The following is an 18,852-nucleotide window of genomic DNA, read 5'->3' on the forward strand; positions in this document are numbered from 1 at the left end:
ATCACCCCTTTAACATGTTAACCATATTAGCATGCTAAGCTAACTTCATGTTAATGAAGCTTATGATTAACCTGATAGCTGAAGAAGCACATTAGAAAGAAATGCACCTGATTAGCATGCTAAGCTAACTAGCATAAGACAACAAACACAAGCAAGGTCACATTCGGAGACGAATATCTCGGGAACGGTAGCGAATATCAAAAATCAGTGCAGTCATTTCTGTGCAGCTCGGTCCAAAGATCATCTGAGCCGATTTTGGACAAAATTTGCAGGAGTGCAGGAATTTGCATTTTTCATTTACTTCAATATGGCAGACAGGTGAATTTAAGGAAAATGACAAATTACACATTGTTGGAATTGGCATTAGCCAGGGAATAAAATGACATAAAACATACAAATTTTGGACAATGTTTTCAAAAGTTATAAGCGTTTTTGCAAAAATCGTTATATCTCTGGAACACTAAGAGGCGCTGTGGTCAAACTTCTCAGGTACCCTCAGGATATTCTGATGATGATACATACCAATTTTTGTGAAGATATATCAAATCGTTTAAAAGATATTGCAATTTATGACAAAATTCAACATGGCGGACACCTGGTTTATCCGATATTGACAAAATCGGTATCCTCTGATTCGGCATGAAATCCTTCGCCAAGGAATCCATAGACACCAAGATCTTGATTTTCTGACAAACTGTTCAAAAGTTATTGGCCAAAATAGCCATTTTTCAGATCTCATGACCTGTAGGTGGCTCTTCTCTCAAATTTAGCATGGACCCTCTGATCATGGTTTCGATGAAGCGTACCAATTTTTGTTTTGATTGCTCAAAGTTTGGCCAAGATACAGCCTCTAAACCAATTTCGGGTCAACCTCGTTAACTTTGTGACATCATAACTTTTGAACAAAGATGAATAAAAAACATCTGTTCAGTCATTTCTGTGCAGCTCAGTACAAAGATCAACTGATCGAAGTTTAGACAAAATAGGACAAAATTTGAAGGAGGAGTAGTGAAAAAACTGAATACTGTACTTTTCAAAATGGTCGCTACTGTATTGGGCGGAGACTTAATGTAAGATGTTGTATAGCATCAGCATGAAAGACGAATCAGATGTACTAAGTTTTATTTTTCTAGAGCAAATGGTTAAAAAGTTATAACCTTTAGAAGAGTGCATTTTTGAACTGGTGGTGGCACTATAGAGTTGGTCCTAGAGACTCCAAATTTGGTCCAATCAATATTCATGAGCATCTCTACAATTGTGCCAAATTTCATCATGTTCCGTTGATAGGGCAGCCATAGACTCCCATTGGGGAGGAAGAAGAAGAAGAAAACTAACGGATACAATAGGGGCTTAGCCCCTTCGTATGGAACATAAAAATGCACCTGTTTGGCCTGAAATCTTAATATTTTTTATGAATATTATCTCCTGCTTTTTCTTGTTGATCCAAGGTGATCTGTGTTTTATTATTCTACTATTCTGTATAATACATACCATTACATTTAAAATTTTAATATTTCTTCAGAGAATGACATTGCATTTTGATGCATGGAAATATGTTTATCGCAGGTATTCTGCCACACAGTGTTCCCATACTTAAATCTGCTGTGGATTCTCCTACATTAACAGTTAAGATTATTTCAATCTTGTTTTGATTAAAAAAAAAATAAAACTGTCTAGTATAGGCTACAGTACAATGTTCGCATTCTCCATCTCCAGTAGCTTGTCAATAACAATGCGTTGTGCTTCACCAACACTCCGACCCAAGCGCAACCGACACGAGTTATATGACACAACTCTAAGGTTCATAAATCATATTCACAACTTCATTACAGCAGATGCATGCACGTCAGGCATCCACACAGAAGTGAAAGTAAAAAAAGAGCAAGAGAAAACGAAAGAGGAACAGGCAAAATACATCGTAACATAGGAGGAAGAAAATGCCACTGTCTTTCTTTTAACGTTTAATGCCAGCTAAGTTACAATAGACGATCACGACCAAAGAACATTAAGTAGGCAACACATCACCTGTGTGTCTGAAGACCGATTTTGAATCGTCTTGTGATCGTGTTAAGAAGGGGCACACTCCTGAACGTCCATAATTTTTTACGGAGATCCATAACGCCTGGATTCATTAATTTAGAGAATGCTCATGCTTGCGTATCTGCTGTCATGCTTGACAGTCGTCAATGCAGGTAAGTTATCGACCTTATCTTGCAACATGGAAGTAAGCTATTTTCTGTGATTGTGTGAGGATTCTATGGCGGTTAAATAGTCTCAAATCTCACGCACAGGATTCTGGGGCGGTTTCCCGGACAGGGTTTAAATTAAGACAGGATAGGCCCTAATCTAGAATAGTTAATCGTGGCTTAAAAAATGGCTTTCTGAAACACAGATTAAGTACAGATTACTAAAACCTGGACTATAGAGTCCTGAATTAAAATAAACTAGATTAAAACCAACTGTGCTAATCTGAATTAGCATGAGAGAAGTTGCCTAGAAAACATGGAATGAACCAAGAAAAGCTTAAAATTGCATGGAACTGAGAAGCAAATCCAAGAAAAAAAAAAAGCAGCAGAAGAAGACTGAAATAATAATAAAAAAACTTTACTAAACAAGAGAAATAAGAGAAGCAAGCAAAATACATCAGCTATAGGGGAAAAAAAGAAATGCCTGGAAATCTGTTTGTAATGAATTCTATTTACAAACCCGATTCCAAAAACGTTGGGACAGTGTACAAATTGTGAATAAAAAAGGAATGCAATGATGTGGAAGTTTCAAATTTCAATATTTTATTCAGAATACAACATAGATGACATATCAAATGTTTAAACTGAGAAAATGTATCATTTTAAGGGAAAAATAAGTTGATTTTAAATTTCATGGCATCAACACATCTCAAAAAAGTTGGGACAAGGCCATGTTTACCACTGTGTGGCATCCCCTCTTCTTTTTATAACAGTCTGCAAACGTCTGGGGACTGAGGAGACAAGTTGCTCAAGTTTAGGAATAGGAATGTTGTCCCATTCTTGTCTGATACAGGCTTCTAGTTGCTCAACTGTCTTAGGTCTTCTTTGTCGCATCTTCCTCTTTATGATGCGCCAAATGATTTCTATGGGTGAAAGATCTGGACTGCAGGCTGGCCATTTCAGTACCCGGATCCTTCTTCTACGCAGCCATGATGTTGTAATTGATGCAGTATGTGGTCTGGCATTGTCATGTTGGAAAATGCAAGGTCTTCCCTGAAAGAGACGACGTCTGGATGAGAGCATGTGTTGTTCTAGAACTTGGATATACCTTTCAGCATTGATGGTGCCTTTCCAGATGTGTAAGCTGTCCATGCCACACGCACTCATGCAACCCCATACCATCAGAGATGCAGGCTTCTGAACGGAGCGCTGATAACAACTTGGGTTGTCCTTGTCCTCTTTAGTCCGGATGACATGGCGTCCCAGTTTTCCATAAAGAACTTTAAATTTTGATTCGTCTGAGCACAGAACAGTTTTCCACTTTGCCACAGTCCATTTTAAATGAGCCTTGGCCCAGAGAAAATGTCTGCGCTTCTGGATCATGTTTAGATATGGCTTCTTTTTTGACCTATAGAGTTTTAGCCGGCAACGGCGAATGGCACGGTGGATTGTGTTCACCGACAATGTTTTCTGGAAGTGTTCCTGAGCCCATGTTGTGATTTCCATTACAGTAGCATTCCTGTATGTGATGCAGTACCGTCTAAGGGCCCGAAGATCACGGGCATCAAGTATGGTTTTCCGGCCTTGACCCTTACGCACAGAGATTGTTCCAGATTCTCTGAATCTTTGGATGATATTATGCACTGTAGATGATGATAACTTCAAACTCTTTGCAATTTTTCTCTGAGAAACTCCTTTCTGATATTGCTCCACTATTTTTTGCCGCAGCATTGGGGGCATTGGTGATCCTCTGCCCATCTTGACTTCTGAGAGACACTGCCACTCTGAGAGGCTCTTTTTATACCCAATCATGTTGCCAATTTGCCATGTTGACCTAATAAGTTGCAAATTGGTCCTCCAGCTGTTCCTTATATGTACATTTAACTTTTCCGGCCTCTTATTGCTATCTGTCCCAACTTTTTTGGAATGTGTAGCTCTCATGAAATCCAAAATGAGCCAATATTTGGCATGACATTTCAAAATGTCTCACTTTCAACATTTGATATGTTATCTATATTCTATTGTGAATAAAATATAAGTTTATGAGATTTGTAAATTATTGCATTCCTTTTTGTAAATAGATGAATTCTATATATATATATATATATATATATGATTATTAATGCTTTTGTTTTGTCCTTTACATAGCAACAAACTAAACATAACTATTTACACATGTGATAATCGGTGTTGGCAGTCTAGAAATGGTTTGGTTTGATAGAAATTGATTTGGTAAAAATGGGCTGGTTTGATCCAAAACACTATTATAGTATAATATACCCTATTGTAGAAAACTGTACAGTATTGGGTAAAGTAATTTGTTTATATTAGGCTACTATTGTTGTTCTGTTAGGTTTCAGCAACTATAGAATTACCACAACAAATGAATTCAAGCACTTTACTATGGTTCAAAAACACTATAGTATTTACAATAAATTTCTATAGTATTTTTTCACCTGGGTATACACCATGCATACACACACTTCCGTTCTAGTTTAAGATTTTTAAAATGTTTTTAAGTCTCTTTCTGCTCACCAAGGCTGCATTTATTTGATAAAAAATACAGCAAAAACAGTAATAATGTAAAATATTTTAACATTTTAAAATAGGCCTAACTGTTTTCTATTTAAGTATATTTTAAAATATTAATTGTGATCAAAGCTGAATTTTCAGCATCATTACTCCAGTCGTCAGTGTCATCCTTCAGAAATCATTCTAATATGCTGATTTGCTGCTCAAGAAATATTTATTAATTTTGAAAACAGATGTTTGCAATTTTTTTCAGGATACTTTTTTGATTCTTTTGATAGAAAGTTCAAAAGAACAGCATTTATCTTAAATATATAGCTTTTGTAACATTATAAATGTCTGCTGTAACTTGATCAATTTAATGCATCCTTGTTGAATAAAAGTATTCTTTAATTAACAAAAGTTTTCTATTGAATGCTGTTCTTTTGAACTTTCTATTCATCAAAGAATCCTGAAAACGCATAGATATAGGCTGCTAAGCGCATAGAAAACAGTTATTTTAAAATGTAAAAATATTTCACTATAGGGGTATTACTGTTTTTGCTGTATTTGGATCAAATAAATGCAGCCTTGGTGAGCAGAAGAGACTTCCTTTAAAAACATTTTAAAAAATCTTACCGATCTTAACGGAACGGAAGTGTGTGTATATACGCATGGTATATAGGCTTATTTAAGCATGCAATCGTAGGGAACAATACAGTTTGTGTAAATGTAGTCTACTACTTTATAAAGTATTTATTTATAGACTTTAAGGTTTTTATATCTGAATTTCATAATTAAAATGATCATCTGCATTTGTTGACACTTTTTTGCCATTGAGATGAATTGGAAAAAGTCTCCCAATCAACCTGAATTCATACACTCACACAAATGTTTGTTTTGCTATCTTATTGGGGACATTCCATAGTTCTATCCCCCTACACTACCCCTAAACCTACCCATCACAGGAAACGTTCTGCATCAAAAAAAAAAAAAAAAAACAACATAATTTAGTATGTTCATTAATCCATTGTACTCGTAGACATACACAATGTACTATAAACCCATTATATATATATATAATGTTTTATAATATAATGTTTTAGAACGACCTTGACCTCATCACCACAATCAATGAACTTCAAGAGGCTATAAAAGACTTATGTCTTCTGGTGGACCATATTTTCAACCCTCCTGTGAATGCCCCATATTCACTACCAATTTTACAGACCAGGGAACTGAGATTAGCTCGCGCCGCGCTGCCCATTGGGTGGCGCTAGGAAGCACGTCCGCGCTGCGCTGACGAGTCGGTCGCGCGGCTCGGTCCATTGATCCGCGCAGATGACATGTCAGCGCGGCGCGAGCTTTGTAACACCCCGCTGCCTCGTACCACTTTTGGTGCGTTTGGCTTCCCATACTTTTGGTGTGTTTGGCTTCCCATACAAATTTGTCAGTAAAAGTTAGATGATGGACCTTTAAAAAAGGAAAGGCGGTGCAGAAAAGGGTCGAGAAAGCAGAAAAAAAGAAAAAAAGAAAAAAGTCGGACGCTGCCAAATGCCTAAAATTAATCGAACTCTTTTCAAAGGGTTTAAATTCAGCTGCTGCAGCGGAGAACAGTAGTGCCATAAAGGTAAGAAAAAACAAAAAATACAGTTAGCTCAAGTCATTTTCACGCAATTCACAGTACTTCTGCCAGTTAGCTCCAGTGTTTTATTATTATTATTATTATTATTATTGTTATTAAACAGTTGTAAGCTTAGCGTACAACCTCCCTATATTTTAAAATGTCATTGCTTCGTGATAATTGGTTACAATTGTTAGCTTGCCTGTAACTGAATTACATGACTGAAATATCAGCAGATACGGTGGGATTTAGGGTAAACAGACTGCTGGCTACTTGCAACATAGTCTAACACGTCAAAAACGTATAGCAACCCAGGTGAAAAAAGTACACTTCCATAATGTACTTAAAGTGTAAAATGTGCTTTTAACATACTATCTCTGTATTTGTAGTACACTTATGGGTTCAAGTGTACTACAAGTGGTAACTAAATACAAATTCGTGGTGTCTCAAAATAGCACAGTTGAGGACACTTAGATTTTATTAAAATTATCCTAAGAAGTACTAAAGAAGAATTTTTAGTATATTACGTACAAAATTAGTGTGTGAAAATAGAACATTTTAAGGACATTATGGAAGTGTACTTTTTTCACCTGGGAATGCACGTGTCCGTGGGTGTGGGCTGGTGTGGCTACAGTGCCAGGGCTGAATTTTTGTCCCAGTCTGCCCCTGCCAATATATATACCATAATATGTCTGACCTTTCCCACTCGAGAGAGAGAGAGAGAGAGAGACCTGAATAAATAACCGTGAAAACTGAAATTTAAAAGTATGACTGTAAGCGTTGTGTACTCAGTTAACACAGAAAGAATGAGATTAAAAAAAAGAAGAAAAAAAAAGATAATTGAATCAGTGAACTTGTAGGCTGCTGAATACCTGACAAAATTAGCAGGGTTGGAGAGTAACAGTATTATAGGTCTTCAATTGAAATACGAATTATGAATATGAACTGTAATGTTAAAGTTATAGGACACAGTGTCATTCTTGGGTTATAAAAAATGTTGTTAGTAGTTTCTTTGGATTAGAAATACAATCCAATATAAATATCAGTTATATGAATTGTGAACTGAGGAGAGTTTCTACAGTGGTTCGAATTAATTTCAGTGTTAAACAAATAATCAAAAATTAATTTAATTATGCTGATTTAAAATTAATCGAATAGGCCTACATTAATCTAGAAATTGCATTTAACAGATTCTATCATAAGTGGAATACAACTTAAAATCATCCTTCTTAACATTTTATATTAATTAGACAGGCCTTATTTATGCCAGGTAGAACAAGAGTCGGTATGGCATTGTCAAATCATACCACTTTATAAGCTTTTGTCGCCACGCGAAACACCACTCGCTGATATTGCTGATATTTAAATAAGAAATGTGTTTGCAGTGTCAAACAGCAAAATGAGCTGTTACAGTTACTAAAAATAAAACATTACAAATAGCCGTGCCCGCTCTTAAAAATAAGGTGGATACTAATTTTTATTTCATTAAAAGAAACACTTGATGTTGATGGTAACAAATGGTTTTGAATGTTTGTACCTAAATAAACTCTGTCGAAACAGCAGGTCAGCGTGAATTTCCATGCACAAGCAGGAAGGTGTCAAGTGGATGAGTGTATTCCTTTACCTAATTGTGATGTTTACCTAACAGTTGTTTACAGTACGATGGCAATTTATAATTTATAGGTATTTCATTGTAATTTATTATTTAAAGTTAAACAACAAAAACAACCACTCAGATGTTTTTCAAAATGTCTTCTTTATAAACCTGAGCTGCTCTACTTCCCAACTCAATATTTCTCCTTTTCTTTGGAGAAAAGACCTGAAATGTGTCTGTTTGGTGAACAATTGTAAATATGTGTGAAATATCTGTTCATGTTTTTTATGTTAATTGTACAATCGTACAATGGCCGCCTGCTGCTTTTTAAAAAATATAGTTAACAGTGTTGTAGTATCATGGTCTTCTCATAAACTCAACCTCTCAGGCCTGGACTCAAATTAGCTGGACTCTGCTTCAACATTGCCTGCTATTTACTGTTTATATTATTTCACCTTTTATCAGCATGGTTGAAAATGCTGCAACAACCATCCAAATCTTTTCTCTCAATCTCTTGATTTCTTTTGATTGATCTCTGTTTCACTGTTTCACATCAAGTACATGATTCAGTACACGGTTCTTAACAGGTGGACCTACTTCTCGTATATTTTAATGTGGATGACAACTTATCTGATTAGCTTTGCAATTTATAAATATGTGATATAATATTTATCATATGTATATTCATTTATAATGCCAGAGGTAGATAAGTCTGGAATGTCATATGTTATGGTTCAATTTGACACTGTACTAATATTATATTTTCTCGTCCTTGTGTATCCACAGGTTCTCACTCACTGATGGCTTTGGTAACATATATAGTTGGACAGACACCATTTCCAGAGTTCAGTGCTGTGCTGATGTTGGATGATCTGCAAATAATGTATTATGACTCAATCACATGGAAAGCTGTCTATCGCACTAACAGTGATTCAAAATACTATGATGAAGAGCAAAGTGATGCTGGTTTTATATTTCAAGACATGTATAATGACATGAAAAGTTTTTCTGTTAAACACTTAAATATCACAGATGGTGAGAACTTTTATTAAAGCTTTTTAATGTAAGATGGTAATCATAAAAATCATAAAGCATTTTTATTTTAAGTTCACTACATTTTATATTATGTCAGTGAGGACTAATAAAACATACATTTTTCCTTTATTTGAAGCTGTACATGTTCTTCAGAGTCTTGCTGGATGTGAACTGTTGAATGATGATAAACCAGGTCCACTTCATTTGTGGGATGCTTTGGATAGACAAAATATGATGGAGTTCACATATGACCTGGAAAAAAACGATATCCAGATGAAAAAGACATGGATACCTTGGAACCAAGTGAAACAGCTTAAATTCAAGTTTATACATGAAAAGGTTTATCATCCTATTTGCATTAAAGTTTTGCGGAGGTACCTGAATATGGAAAAGAACAATGTGATGAGAAAAGGTGAGAGAATCATACTGATCAACTTCAGTATATCAACAAACAGCTGTGCTGACAGAAAATACATGTGCCTCTGATTGTTTTATGAATCATGAGAACCATAAATAAATAATCTATGCAACAGTTTAACAATTCACTGTAAAAAAAAAAAAAAAAACCTGTAAAAAAACAGAAAAAAGTCTGGCAGCTTCCAGACGGATTCCGTTAAATTACAGCAAATAACCATTTCACAAAATTACATGCAAAAACTGTAAAAATACAGAACAGACTTCACAGTCAAAATTCATTAAATTACAGTATATTACTGTTGATAACAATTTATTAAACCGTGGAAAAACTGATAAATTATGTCAAATTACATAGAAAATGACTAACTTTCAGGTTAATCTCTGCGAATTTAAGAATTTTTTAAGAGTTATTTTATTAAAGCTGCTCTGTCCATCTACAGTAATTTACTTTTGAAATATAGATTTTCCATGTACAATAGCTAAGAAATTATTTATAAAAATGCAATTAGCACAAATTCAAAAACAAATATTTGCATATTTACAGTATTAATCTTTATTTTTACAGAACCACTCACAACTTCAATCAATCTCTAAATTAAGTACTTGGAAATACATACAAATATCAACCTTTAAAACTCTTAAAATTCTGCTAAATTAACAAAATATAGTACAGAATACATTTAATGAAAGGAACGAACACGCACATTTACAGTATTAATCATTGTACATAACACTTTGTATGTCAAGTTACTTAAATTATAAGAAATGCAAGCTTACTATATCATTTTAGAACATGCAAAAATATCTACATTAAAAGACAATTACTGTATTCCTTTATACTGTAATATTGCTGTTATTATTTTATACATATACAATTACACTTTATCCAAAGCAACTTACAAATTAGGAGTACAATGGAAGCAACAATAAGTGCAGTGACAATTTCCAGCTAGTCTAGCACAGTACATGTAGAAAGGTTTTTTTTTTTTTTTTTTTTTTTTTTTTTTAGTTAAACAGAAATAATGGGTCACGTGTTCACAAAAAAAAAAAAAAAATCTCATCTTTAGCAGTCTCTTTAAAATAGTTGGAGTTAGTCAAGTTATTCCACCAGCATGGAGCAGTCCTGATAAATGTCAGTGAAAGTAAGATTGTGCCTCTTTGGGATGGCACCACAAGGCGCTGTTCACCTTCAGAACGCAAGCTTCAGGAGGGTGTATAAGTCTGTAGCAGTGAGTTTAGGTACAGGAGTGCAGAGCCAGTTATTGTTCTGTAAGCAAACATCAGTGCCTCGACTTTGATGCAAGTGGCCAAGAGAGCATTACAATAGTCCAGTCTGGATTGAACAAGAGCTTGGATCACCCGCTCGCCCTTCATAATTGTACTGCACCAACTAATGTGGGCGGGACTAACAGAAAAGTAGTCGGCGGCAAATTTGAACATGCGTACCCACACACACGCACGCACACACACACACACACATAGCTACCCATTTGCAACTCGATTTGGAGAAACATAAAATGTACATGAATAATACATGCGGTTAGAAAATTTAGGGGAGAATATGTCAATGCCAAATAATGATAAAAATGAGCATCTATTTGCAGGACAAGGTTAAAAGATTAGTAAAATAAACAATGCATAATTTATAATAGGCTACATGTGCTATTATTAAACTCACCTTAACCAACACAATTATCTTTAAACGGTAAGAAAAACATGTTTAATGATTTCTGTAGTTATACGTTCGTTTCCTTTTTTCTGTTTTTACAGAAAAAATCTGTAAAATATGAATTAACATTTTATGTAAAATTACACATTATTCTGTAAAAATAGCCTACAGAACATTTCCTTTTAAAAACGGAAATTTGTTGTAATACCAAAATACAAGCAATTCCCTGTAAATTTAATAGTGGAAATTTAAATTACAGCAAATATCTGTAAAACAACAGGTATTTCATTGTATAATGACAAAACGGGAACATTCTGTAAAAAAACACAGACAATTACCTGTAAAATAACATTTATTTTTAACAGTGAACAGTAAGACTTCTCGTTCTTCTCTGTAGTGAAACCCAGAGTCAGACTCATGAGGAAGACACTCACAGACTCTCAAGGGCTTCAGATCAGCTGTCTGGCCACTGGTTTTTACCCCCGTCACATTAACCTGACTCTGTTCAGAGATGGTCAGCCTGTGGATGATGATCAGATCACAGGAGGAGAGATTCTTCCCAACGGAGACGGAACTTACCAGATGAGGAAGAGTTTGGTGATCAGCGCAGAAGAACTACATGAAAAACATAAATACAACTGTACAATGAAGCACCTCAATCTGGACAACAAACTGGACATTACGTTTGGTAAAGAAAAACTGACAATCACATGAACAAATAAACTACTAAATAACAAAGTAGACATTAGATTCAAGATACTTTATTGCCACTGTGTAAAAGACAATGACATTTCGTGTAGGCTACAGCATTTTTCAGAAAAAGCAACAATACTAGATTACAATTTTAGAATAACATTTTTCACTAACTTAAATGTAAATAATTCCAATAAGTGTCTGTAGCTTACAAATTTATTTTCCTGTTGTTTATCTCACTGTATCCCACCCCATTTTCAGATGTGGCTGAATGTGACCCAGGATCCCTCAGTCTGTCTGTAGTTATCAGTGTGCTGGTGTTACTGTGTGTGGCTGTTCTCATCATAACTGCACTCATCATCTGGAGGAGGAAGAGACGAGCTGCTGGTAAATGTTCTGTACAGCCCAGTTCAATTTTATCTAATGCTCAATTACAACCCGAATTCCAGAAATGTTGGGACGTTTTTTAAATTTGAATGAAATAAAAACTAAAAGACTTTCAAATCACATGAGCCAATATTTTATTCACAATAGAACATAGATAACATAACAAATGTTTAAACGGAGAACTTTACACTTTTATCCACTAAATGATCTCACCCTTATGAAAAAGAAGTATACTTCAAATATCAAGTATACTTAAGTAATGTTCAAGTATATTTTTAAGTATACTTTATGTAGTAAGTATAACTTGTAACTTGTAAGTTTAACTTGTAAGTGTACTATTTTAATACTGCTAAATTGGCCCAATTGAAGTATAAAAAATGTAGAAGTTGTAAACTTCAAGTACACAATTAGTTCACAGCTACGTTTCTCATTTGTACTGCATCTGTACTACAAGTATACTAGAATTGTAATATTTTAATACTATTAATACATTTTTAGTATTTGAAAGTAGCCTACACTTCGAAATACACTCTCAGTAAACTACTAGTTTAGTGCAAGTATATTTATAAGTTTTCTTTAAGTGAACATGACATCACACTTAGTTTACTTTTTATATATGATTTTTGCACTTTAAGTACTATGTTCCTATTTAGGAATTTATTTTTTAGACTTGAAAAACCTTTAACTGTACTTTAACTCTTTCCATTTTAAAAACATTTTATTCTAGCTTCATGAATCCTTTTTTTTTAATCAACACTTAAATGTGGGCAAGTTTAATTTAAAAAAAAGAAAGAAAACATTTTACACAAAAAGCTGAGAAAGTTGCATTTTTGTCAAAGACCATGGCTGCGTTTCCCAAAAGCATCTTAAGCCTAAGATGATCATAGGTCCATTGGTGGCAATGGTTCTAAGATAAACTTATGCTTACATTGCTTTTTGGAAACGCAAAAGGGTTAGTTCACCCAAAAATGAAAATAATGTAATTTATTACTCACCCTCATGCCGTTCCACACCCATAAGACCTTCGTTAATCTTCGGAACACAAATTAAGATATTTTTGTTGAAATCCGATGGCTCGGTGAGGCCTGCATAGCCAGCAATGACATTTCCTCTCTCAAGATCCATTAATGTACTAAAACATATTTAAAACAGTTCATGTGAGTACAGTGGTTCAATATTAATATTATAAAGCGACGAGAATATTTTTGGTGCGCCAAAAAAAAAACAAAAAACAACTTATATAGTGATGGCCGATTTCAAAACACTGCTTCATGAAGCTTCGGAGCATAATGAATCAGCGTGTTGAATCAGCGGTTTGGAGTGCCAAAGTCACGTGATTTCAGCAGTTTGGCAGTTTGACACGCGATCCGAATCATGATTCGACACAAAAGGTTCATTATGCTCCGAAGCTTAATGACGCAGTGTTTTGAAATCTGCCATCACTATATAAGTCGTTATTTGTTTTTTTGGCGCACCAAAAATATTCTCGTTGCTTTATAATATTAATATTGAACCACTGTACTCACATGAACTGATTTAAATATGTTTTTAGTACATTAATGGATCTTGAGAGAGGAAATGTCATTGCTGGCTATGCAGGCCTCACCGAGCCATCGGATTTCAACTAAAATATCTTAATTTGTGTTCCGAAGATGAACGAAGGTCTTATGGGTGTGGAACGGCACGAGGGTGAGTAATAAATGACATTATTTTCATTTTTGGGTGAACTAACCCTTTAAGTACATTCCTATGTACACTACCAGTGGAATAGCCTACACAAAAATTCAGATACTCAGAATTAGGAATAGGCCTATATCTGTTTTCTTTATAAATCAATATTTTCAAACAATGTACTTTTATACTATACTTTTATAAATATACTTTTAAGTATATCTCTATTAAAAGACTGAGTCCAAGTATAGGCCAAATATACTTGGACTTTTCTGTCAGTATAAGTCAAGTATACTTAAGTGCAATTTTAAATATATATTTCTCAGAAGTACATAAAGTATATTTCCGAGAAGTACAGTGGGTACGGAAAGTATTCAGACCCCCTTAAATTGTTCACTCTTTGTTATATTGCAGCCATTTGCTAAAATCATTTAAGTTCATTTTTTTTCCTCATTAATGTACACACAGCACCCCATATTGACAGAAAAACACAGAATTGTTGACATTTTTGCAGATTTATTAAAAAAGAAAAACTGAAATATCACATGGTCCTAAGTATTCAGACCCTTTGCTCAGTATTTAGTAGAAGCACCCTTTTGATCTAATACAGCCATGAGTCTTTTTGGGAAAGATGCAACAAGTTTTTCACACCTGGATTTGGGGATCCTCTGCCATTCCTCCTTGCAGATCCTCTCCAGTTCTGTCAGGTTGGATGGTAAACGTTGGTGGACAGCCATTTTTAGGTCTCTCTAGAGATGCTCAATTGGGTTTAAGTCAGGGCTCTGGCTGGGCCATTCAAGAACAGTCACGGAGTTGTTGTGAAGCCACTCCTTCGTTATTTTAGCTGTGTGCTTAGGGTCATTGTCTTGTTGGAGGGTAAACCTCCGGCCCAGTCTGAGGTCCTGAGCACTCTGGAGAAGGTTTTCGTCCAGGATATCCCTGTACTTGGCCGCATTCATCTTTCCCTCGATTGCAACCAGTCGCCCTGTCCCTGCAGCTGAAAAACACCCCCACAGCATGATGCTGCCACCACCATGCTTCACTGTTGGGACTGTATTGGACAGGTGATGAGCAGTGCCTGGTTTTCTCCACACATACCGCTTAGAATTAAGGCCAAAAAGTTCTATCTTGGTCTCATCAGACCAGAGAATCTTATTTCTCACCATCTTGGAGTCCTTCAGGTGTTTTTTCATGCGTCTTGCACTGAGGAGAGGCTTCCGCCGGGCCACTCTGCCATAAAGCCCCGACTGGTGGAGGGCTGCAGTGATGGTTGACTTTCTACAACTTTCTCCCATCTCCCAACTGCATCTATGGAGCTCAGCCACAGTGATCTTTGGGTTCTTCTTTACCTCTCTCACCAAGGCTCTTCTCCCCCGATAGCTCAGTTTGGCCGGACGGCCAGCTCTAGGAAGGGTTCTGGTCGTCCCAAACGTCTTCCATTTAAGGATTATGGAGGCCACTGTGCTCTTAGGAACCTTAAGTGCAGCAGAAATTTTTTTGTAACCTTGGCCAGATCTGTGCCTTGCCACAATTCTGTCTCTGAGCTCTTCAGGCAGTTCCTTTGACCTCATGATTCTCATTTGCTCTGACATGCACTGTGAGCTGTAAGGTCTTATATAGACAGGTGTGTGGCTTTCCTAATCAAACACAGCTGGACTCAAATGAAGGTGTAGAACCATCTCAAGGATGATCAGAAGAAATGGACAGCACCTGAGTTAAATATATGAGTGTCACAGCAAAGGGTCTGAATACTTAGGACCATGTGATATTTCAGTTTTTCTTTTTTAATAAATCTGCAAAAATGTCAACAATTCTGTGTTTTTCTGTCAATATGGGGTGCTGTGTGTACATTAATGAGGAAAAAAAATGAACTTAAATGATTTTAGCAAATGGCTGCAATATAACAAAGAGTGAAAAATTTAAGGGGGTCTGAATACTTTCCATACCCACTGTATATAAAAAGTAGACTGAAAGTATACTTTCTTATTTTTTTGTTTAAAAGAAGTATACTAATAGCACACTTGAATAAACTTCTTTTTCGTAAGGGCATTTCAAATTTGATGCCTGCTACAGGTCTCAAAAAAGTTGGCACGGGGGCAACAAATGGCTGAAAAAGCAAGAAATTTTGAAAAGATTCAGCTGGGAGAACATCTAGCAACTAATTAAGTTAATTGATACCAGGTCTGTAACATAATTAGTTATAAAAGGGATGTCTTAGAGAGGCAGAATCTCTCAGAAGTAAAGATGTCAACTAAAGCTCTATCATGCAAAAAGGAAGCCATATGTGAACATGGTCCAGAAGCACTGTCGTGTCCTGTGGGCCAAGGCTCATTTAAAATGGACTGTTTCAAAGTGGAAAAGTGTTCTATGGTCATACGAGTCCAAATTTGACATTCTTGTTGGAAATCATCATTGCTGTGTCCTCCGGGCTAAAGAGGAGGGAGACCTTTCAGCATGTTATCAGTGTTCAGTTCAAAAGCCAGCATCTGTGATGGTATGGGGGTGCATATGTGCATATAGTATGGGCAGCTTGCATGTTTTGGAAGGCACTATGAATGCTGAAAGGCATATTAAGGTTTTAGAGGAACATATGCTCCCCTCCAGACGACGTCTATTTCAGGGAAGGCCTTGTGTATTTCAACAGAACAATGCAAAACCAAATACTGCAGCTATTACAACAGTATGGATTTGTTGTAGAAGAGTCCAGGTGCTGAATTGGCCTGCCTGCAGTCCAGATCTTTCACCTATGGAGAAAAAAACATCAAAGACCACCACCAACTCTTCAGCAGCTGAAAACCTATATCAGGCAAGAATGGGACCAAATTCCAACACCAAGCTCATTTTGCGCATAAAATTGTAAAATTTCTCAGTTTAAACATTTGTTATCTATGTTCTATTGTAAATAAAATATTGGCTCATGTGATTTGAAAGTCTTTTAGTTTTTATTTTATTCAAATTTAAACAAAACGTTCCAACATTTCTGGAATTCGGGTTGTAGAAAAAACACCAAACATCAGTTCCTTTAGATGCTTTCAGAGATTACAGTATGTAGTGTTATGTTTCTGTAGTGTTCCTCTGTGTTTATTCTGGTTTCACTGTGTCACTTGTATTCAGGACGAGGACCTGGGACGTTCGCGGGGCCCCTTCCTGGAGATTTGCTTAGGGCGCCCAATAACCTAAACACCACCTTGCTTACTTCAACACAACATACAAGGAAGTGAACTAGAGTGCCCTCTAGTGCACAGAAACATTAAAGGGTTAGTTCACCCAAAAATGAAAATTCTGTCATTAATTACTCACCCTCATTCGTTCATCTTCAGAAAAATTTTTTAAGATATTTTTCATAAAATCCGATGGCTCAGTGAGGCCTGCATTGCCAGCAAGACAATTAACACTTTCAATGCCCAAAAAGCTACTAAAGGCATATTTAAAACAGTTCATGTGACAGTGTTTCAACCTTAGTGTTATGAAGCGACGAGAAAACAAAATAATGACTATTCAACAATATCTAGTGATGAGCGATCTCAAAACACTGCTTTATGAAGCTTTGAAGCCTTATGAATCTTTTGTTTCGAATCAGTGTTACGGAGCACGTATCAAACAATCCAGCAATCCCAGTGTTGTTTTTGGACGTATGAGTGAGCATAAGAGTCTTCATCTTCTCACAGCATCTGAGCCACTGAGGATGCAGTGGATTAGTTTTATTTTTGAAGGGAATGTGCCCCCATATACTTAAATTTGTTTATGTCTGTGCAAATTAGACTGCTTTGTGAATGGATGTCAATACAAAGGGACAATAAAAAACACAGTTTTTGCTAAAAAGTTGTTAGTCAAGGATTGTTACTTTGCTAAAAACTGTTTGTGATCCAGCTTACAGTCTCCAGAGCGATACTGGATACGGCAGCGATGAAGGGAGAGCACGCACTTTATTACAGTTCATCGGAGATGTTAAACGGATATAAAACTTGCTGCAATTAATTTTAAAACGGGTAACACTTTACAGTAAGGTTCATTATTTAACATTAGTTAACTATATTAGTTAAAATGAACTAATAACTGCACTTATACAGCATTTATTAATCTTTGTTAATGTTAATTTCAACATTTACTAATACATTATTAAAATCTTGTTAACATTAGTTAATGCACTGTGAATGAACATAAACAATGAACAGCTGTATTTTTTGCTTTAACTAACTTTAACGAAGATTAGTAAATATAGTAACAAATGTATTGCTCATAGTTACTTCATGTTAGTTAATACATTAATGTTTAACTAATGAACCTTACTGTAAAGTGTTACCACAAAACGTACTGTATGATGGAGAAAACGCTGTAGGCTATTACTGTTACTAAAAATAAAGCTGCATTTGATTATAATATGTTAGCTACTTGACAAAATAGTGTTTTTTTCTGAGGCATGGTAAAAGCATGGTACTCGCAGAAAATCAAGAAAACGAGATTCAAAAAATATAAACGTGTTGAGCTATATAACAATAATTTGTTTTCTGTCTATAAATGTAACCAAACAGTTGCTCATCTTTCTAATAAAACATGTAATATATTAAAGCGTCTTTGGTGTTTCCATGGTTTCTACAAAATAAAACTGGTAATCGAGGGTAATGCAGATATATGTCACTGATAGGCGACGCACGGACAGTCGGACACGTCCATGTCCTGGTTAAAAATTGCTTATTTCTCTGGATTTAAACATTCTTAGAAACATTTGGGATAATGTAAGTACACAAGTCAACAAAATACTGTATATAACACTGTTCTAGTGGATTTTGGATATTTTAATCCAAAAAATCCTCTTGTGCCTTTAAGTACCCCCCAAAAATGCATAGGGTCTGTATATATTTGTTTACTGTTAGTTACGAGTGTTTCTGTGTAATTCGCTGTGTATGTTGATGATAATGCAAGGGAGAGAGAAAATGTATGGATAATATTTTAATGCAACTTCTTGTACTGTGTTTTATTCAGCTCTTACAGTGATTTTCTGAGTGAAAACGGATGCTTTATCTTTTGTGTGAAGTACAATAAAATTTCTAAAACCCTAAAACTTCAC

The 18,852-nt window shown here is 35.5% G+C and overlaps 1 protein-coding gene across 1 annotated transcript; it reads left to right on the forward strand.

Annotated features, from left to right (window-relative positions):
• The first annotated feature begins 1,883 nt into the window (after window positions 1–1,883).
• On the forward strand, window positions 1,884–18,353 carry LOC127517248 (hereditary hemochromatosis protein homolog). The gene is made up of 6 exons (XM_051902605.1): window positions 1,884–2,192; window positions 8,699–8,947; window positions 9,084–9,359; window positions 11,431–11,721; window positions 11,988–12,113; window positions 16,899–18,353. The coding sequence occupies exons 1-6, from the start codon at window positions 2,144–2,146 to the stop codon at window positions 17,003–17,005; spliced, it is 1,098 nt and encodes a 365-aa protein (XP_051758565.1). The 5' UTR covers window positions 1,884–2,143; the 3' UTR covers window positions 17,006–18,353.
• Window positions 18,354–18,852: the final 499 nt, after the last annotated feature.

The sequence above is a fragment of the Ctenopharyngodon idella genome, chromosome 8 (assembly GCF_019924925.1).
Source record: "Ctenopharyngodon idella isolate HZGC_01 chromosome 8, HZGC01, whole genome shotgun sequence".
Lineage (NCBI taxonomy): Eukaryota > Metazoa > Chordata > Actinopteri > Cypriniformes > Xenocyprididae > Ctenopharyngodon > Ctenopharyngodon idella.

What these genes read in the sequence shown, in the direction of transcription:
- LOC127517248 (XM_051902605.1), top strand. Translation starts at nt 2,144, where the DNA reads ATGCTCATGCTTGCGTATCTGCTGTCATGCTTGACAGTCGTCAATGCA. An exon ending in GAACAATGTGATGAGAAAAG is followed by an intron (nt 9,360 to 11,430) that starts GTGAGAGAATCA and finishes TCTTCTCTGTAG; the next exon opens with TGAAACCCAGAGTCAGACTC. An exon ending in CAAACTGGACATTACGTTTG is followed by an intron (nt 11,722 to 11,987) that starts GTAAAGAAAAAC and finishes CCCCATTTTCAG; the next exon opens with ATGTGGCTGAATGTGACCCA.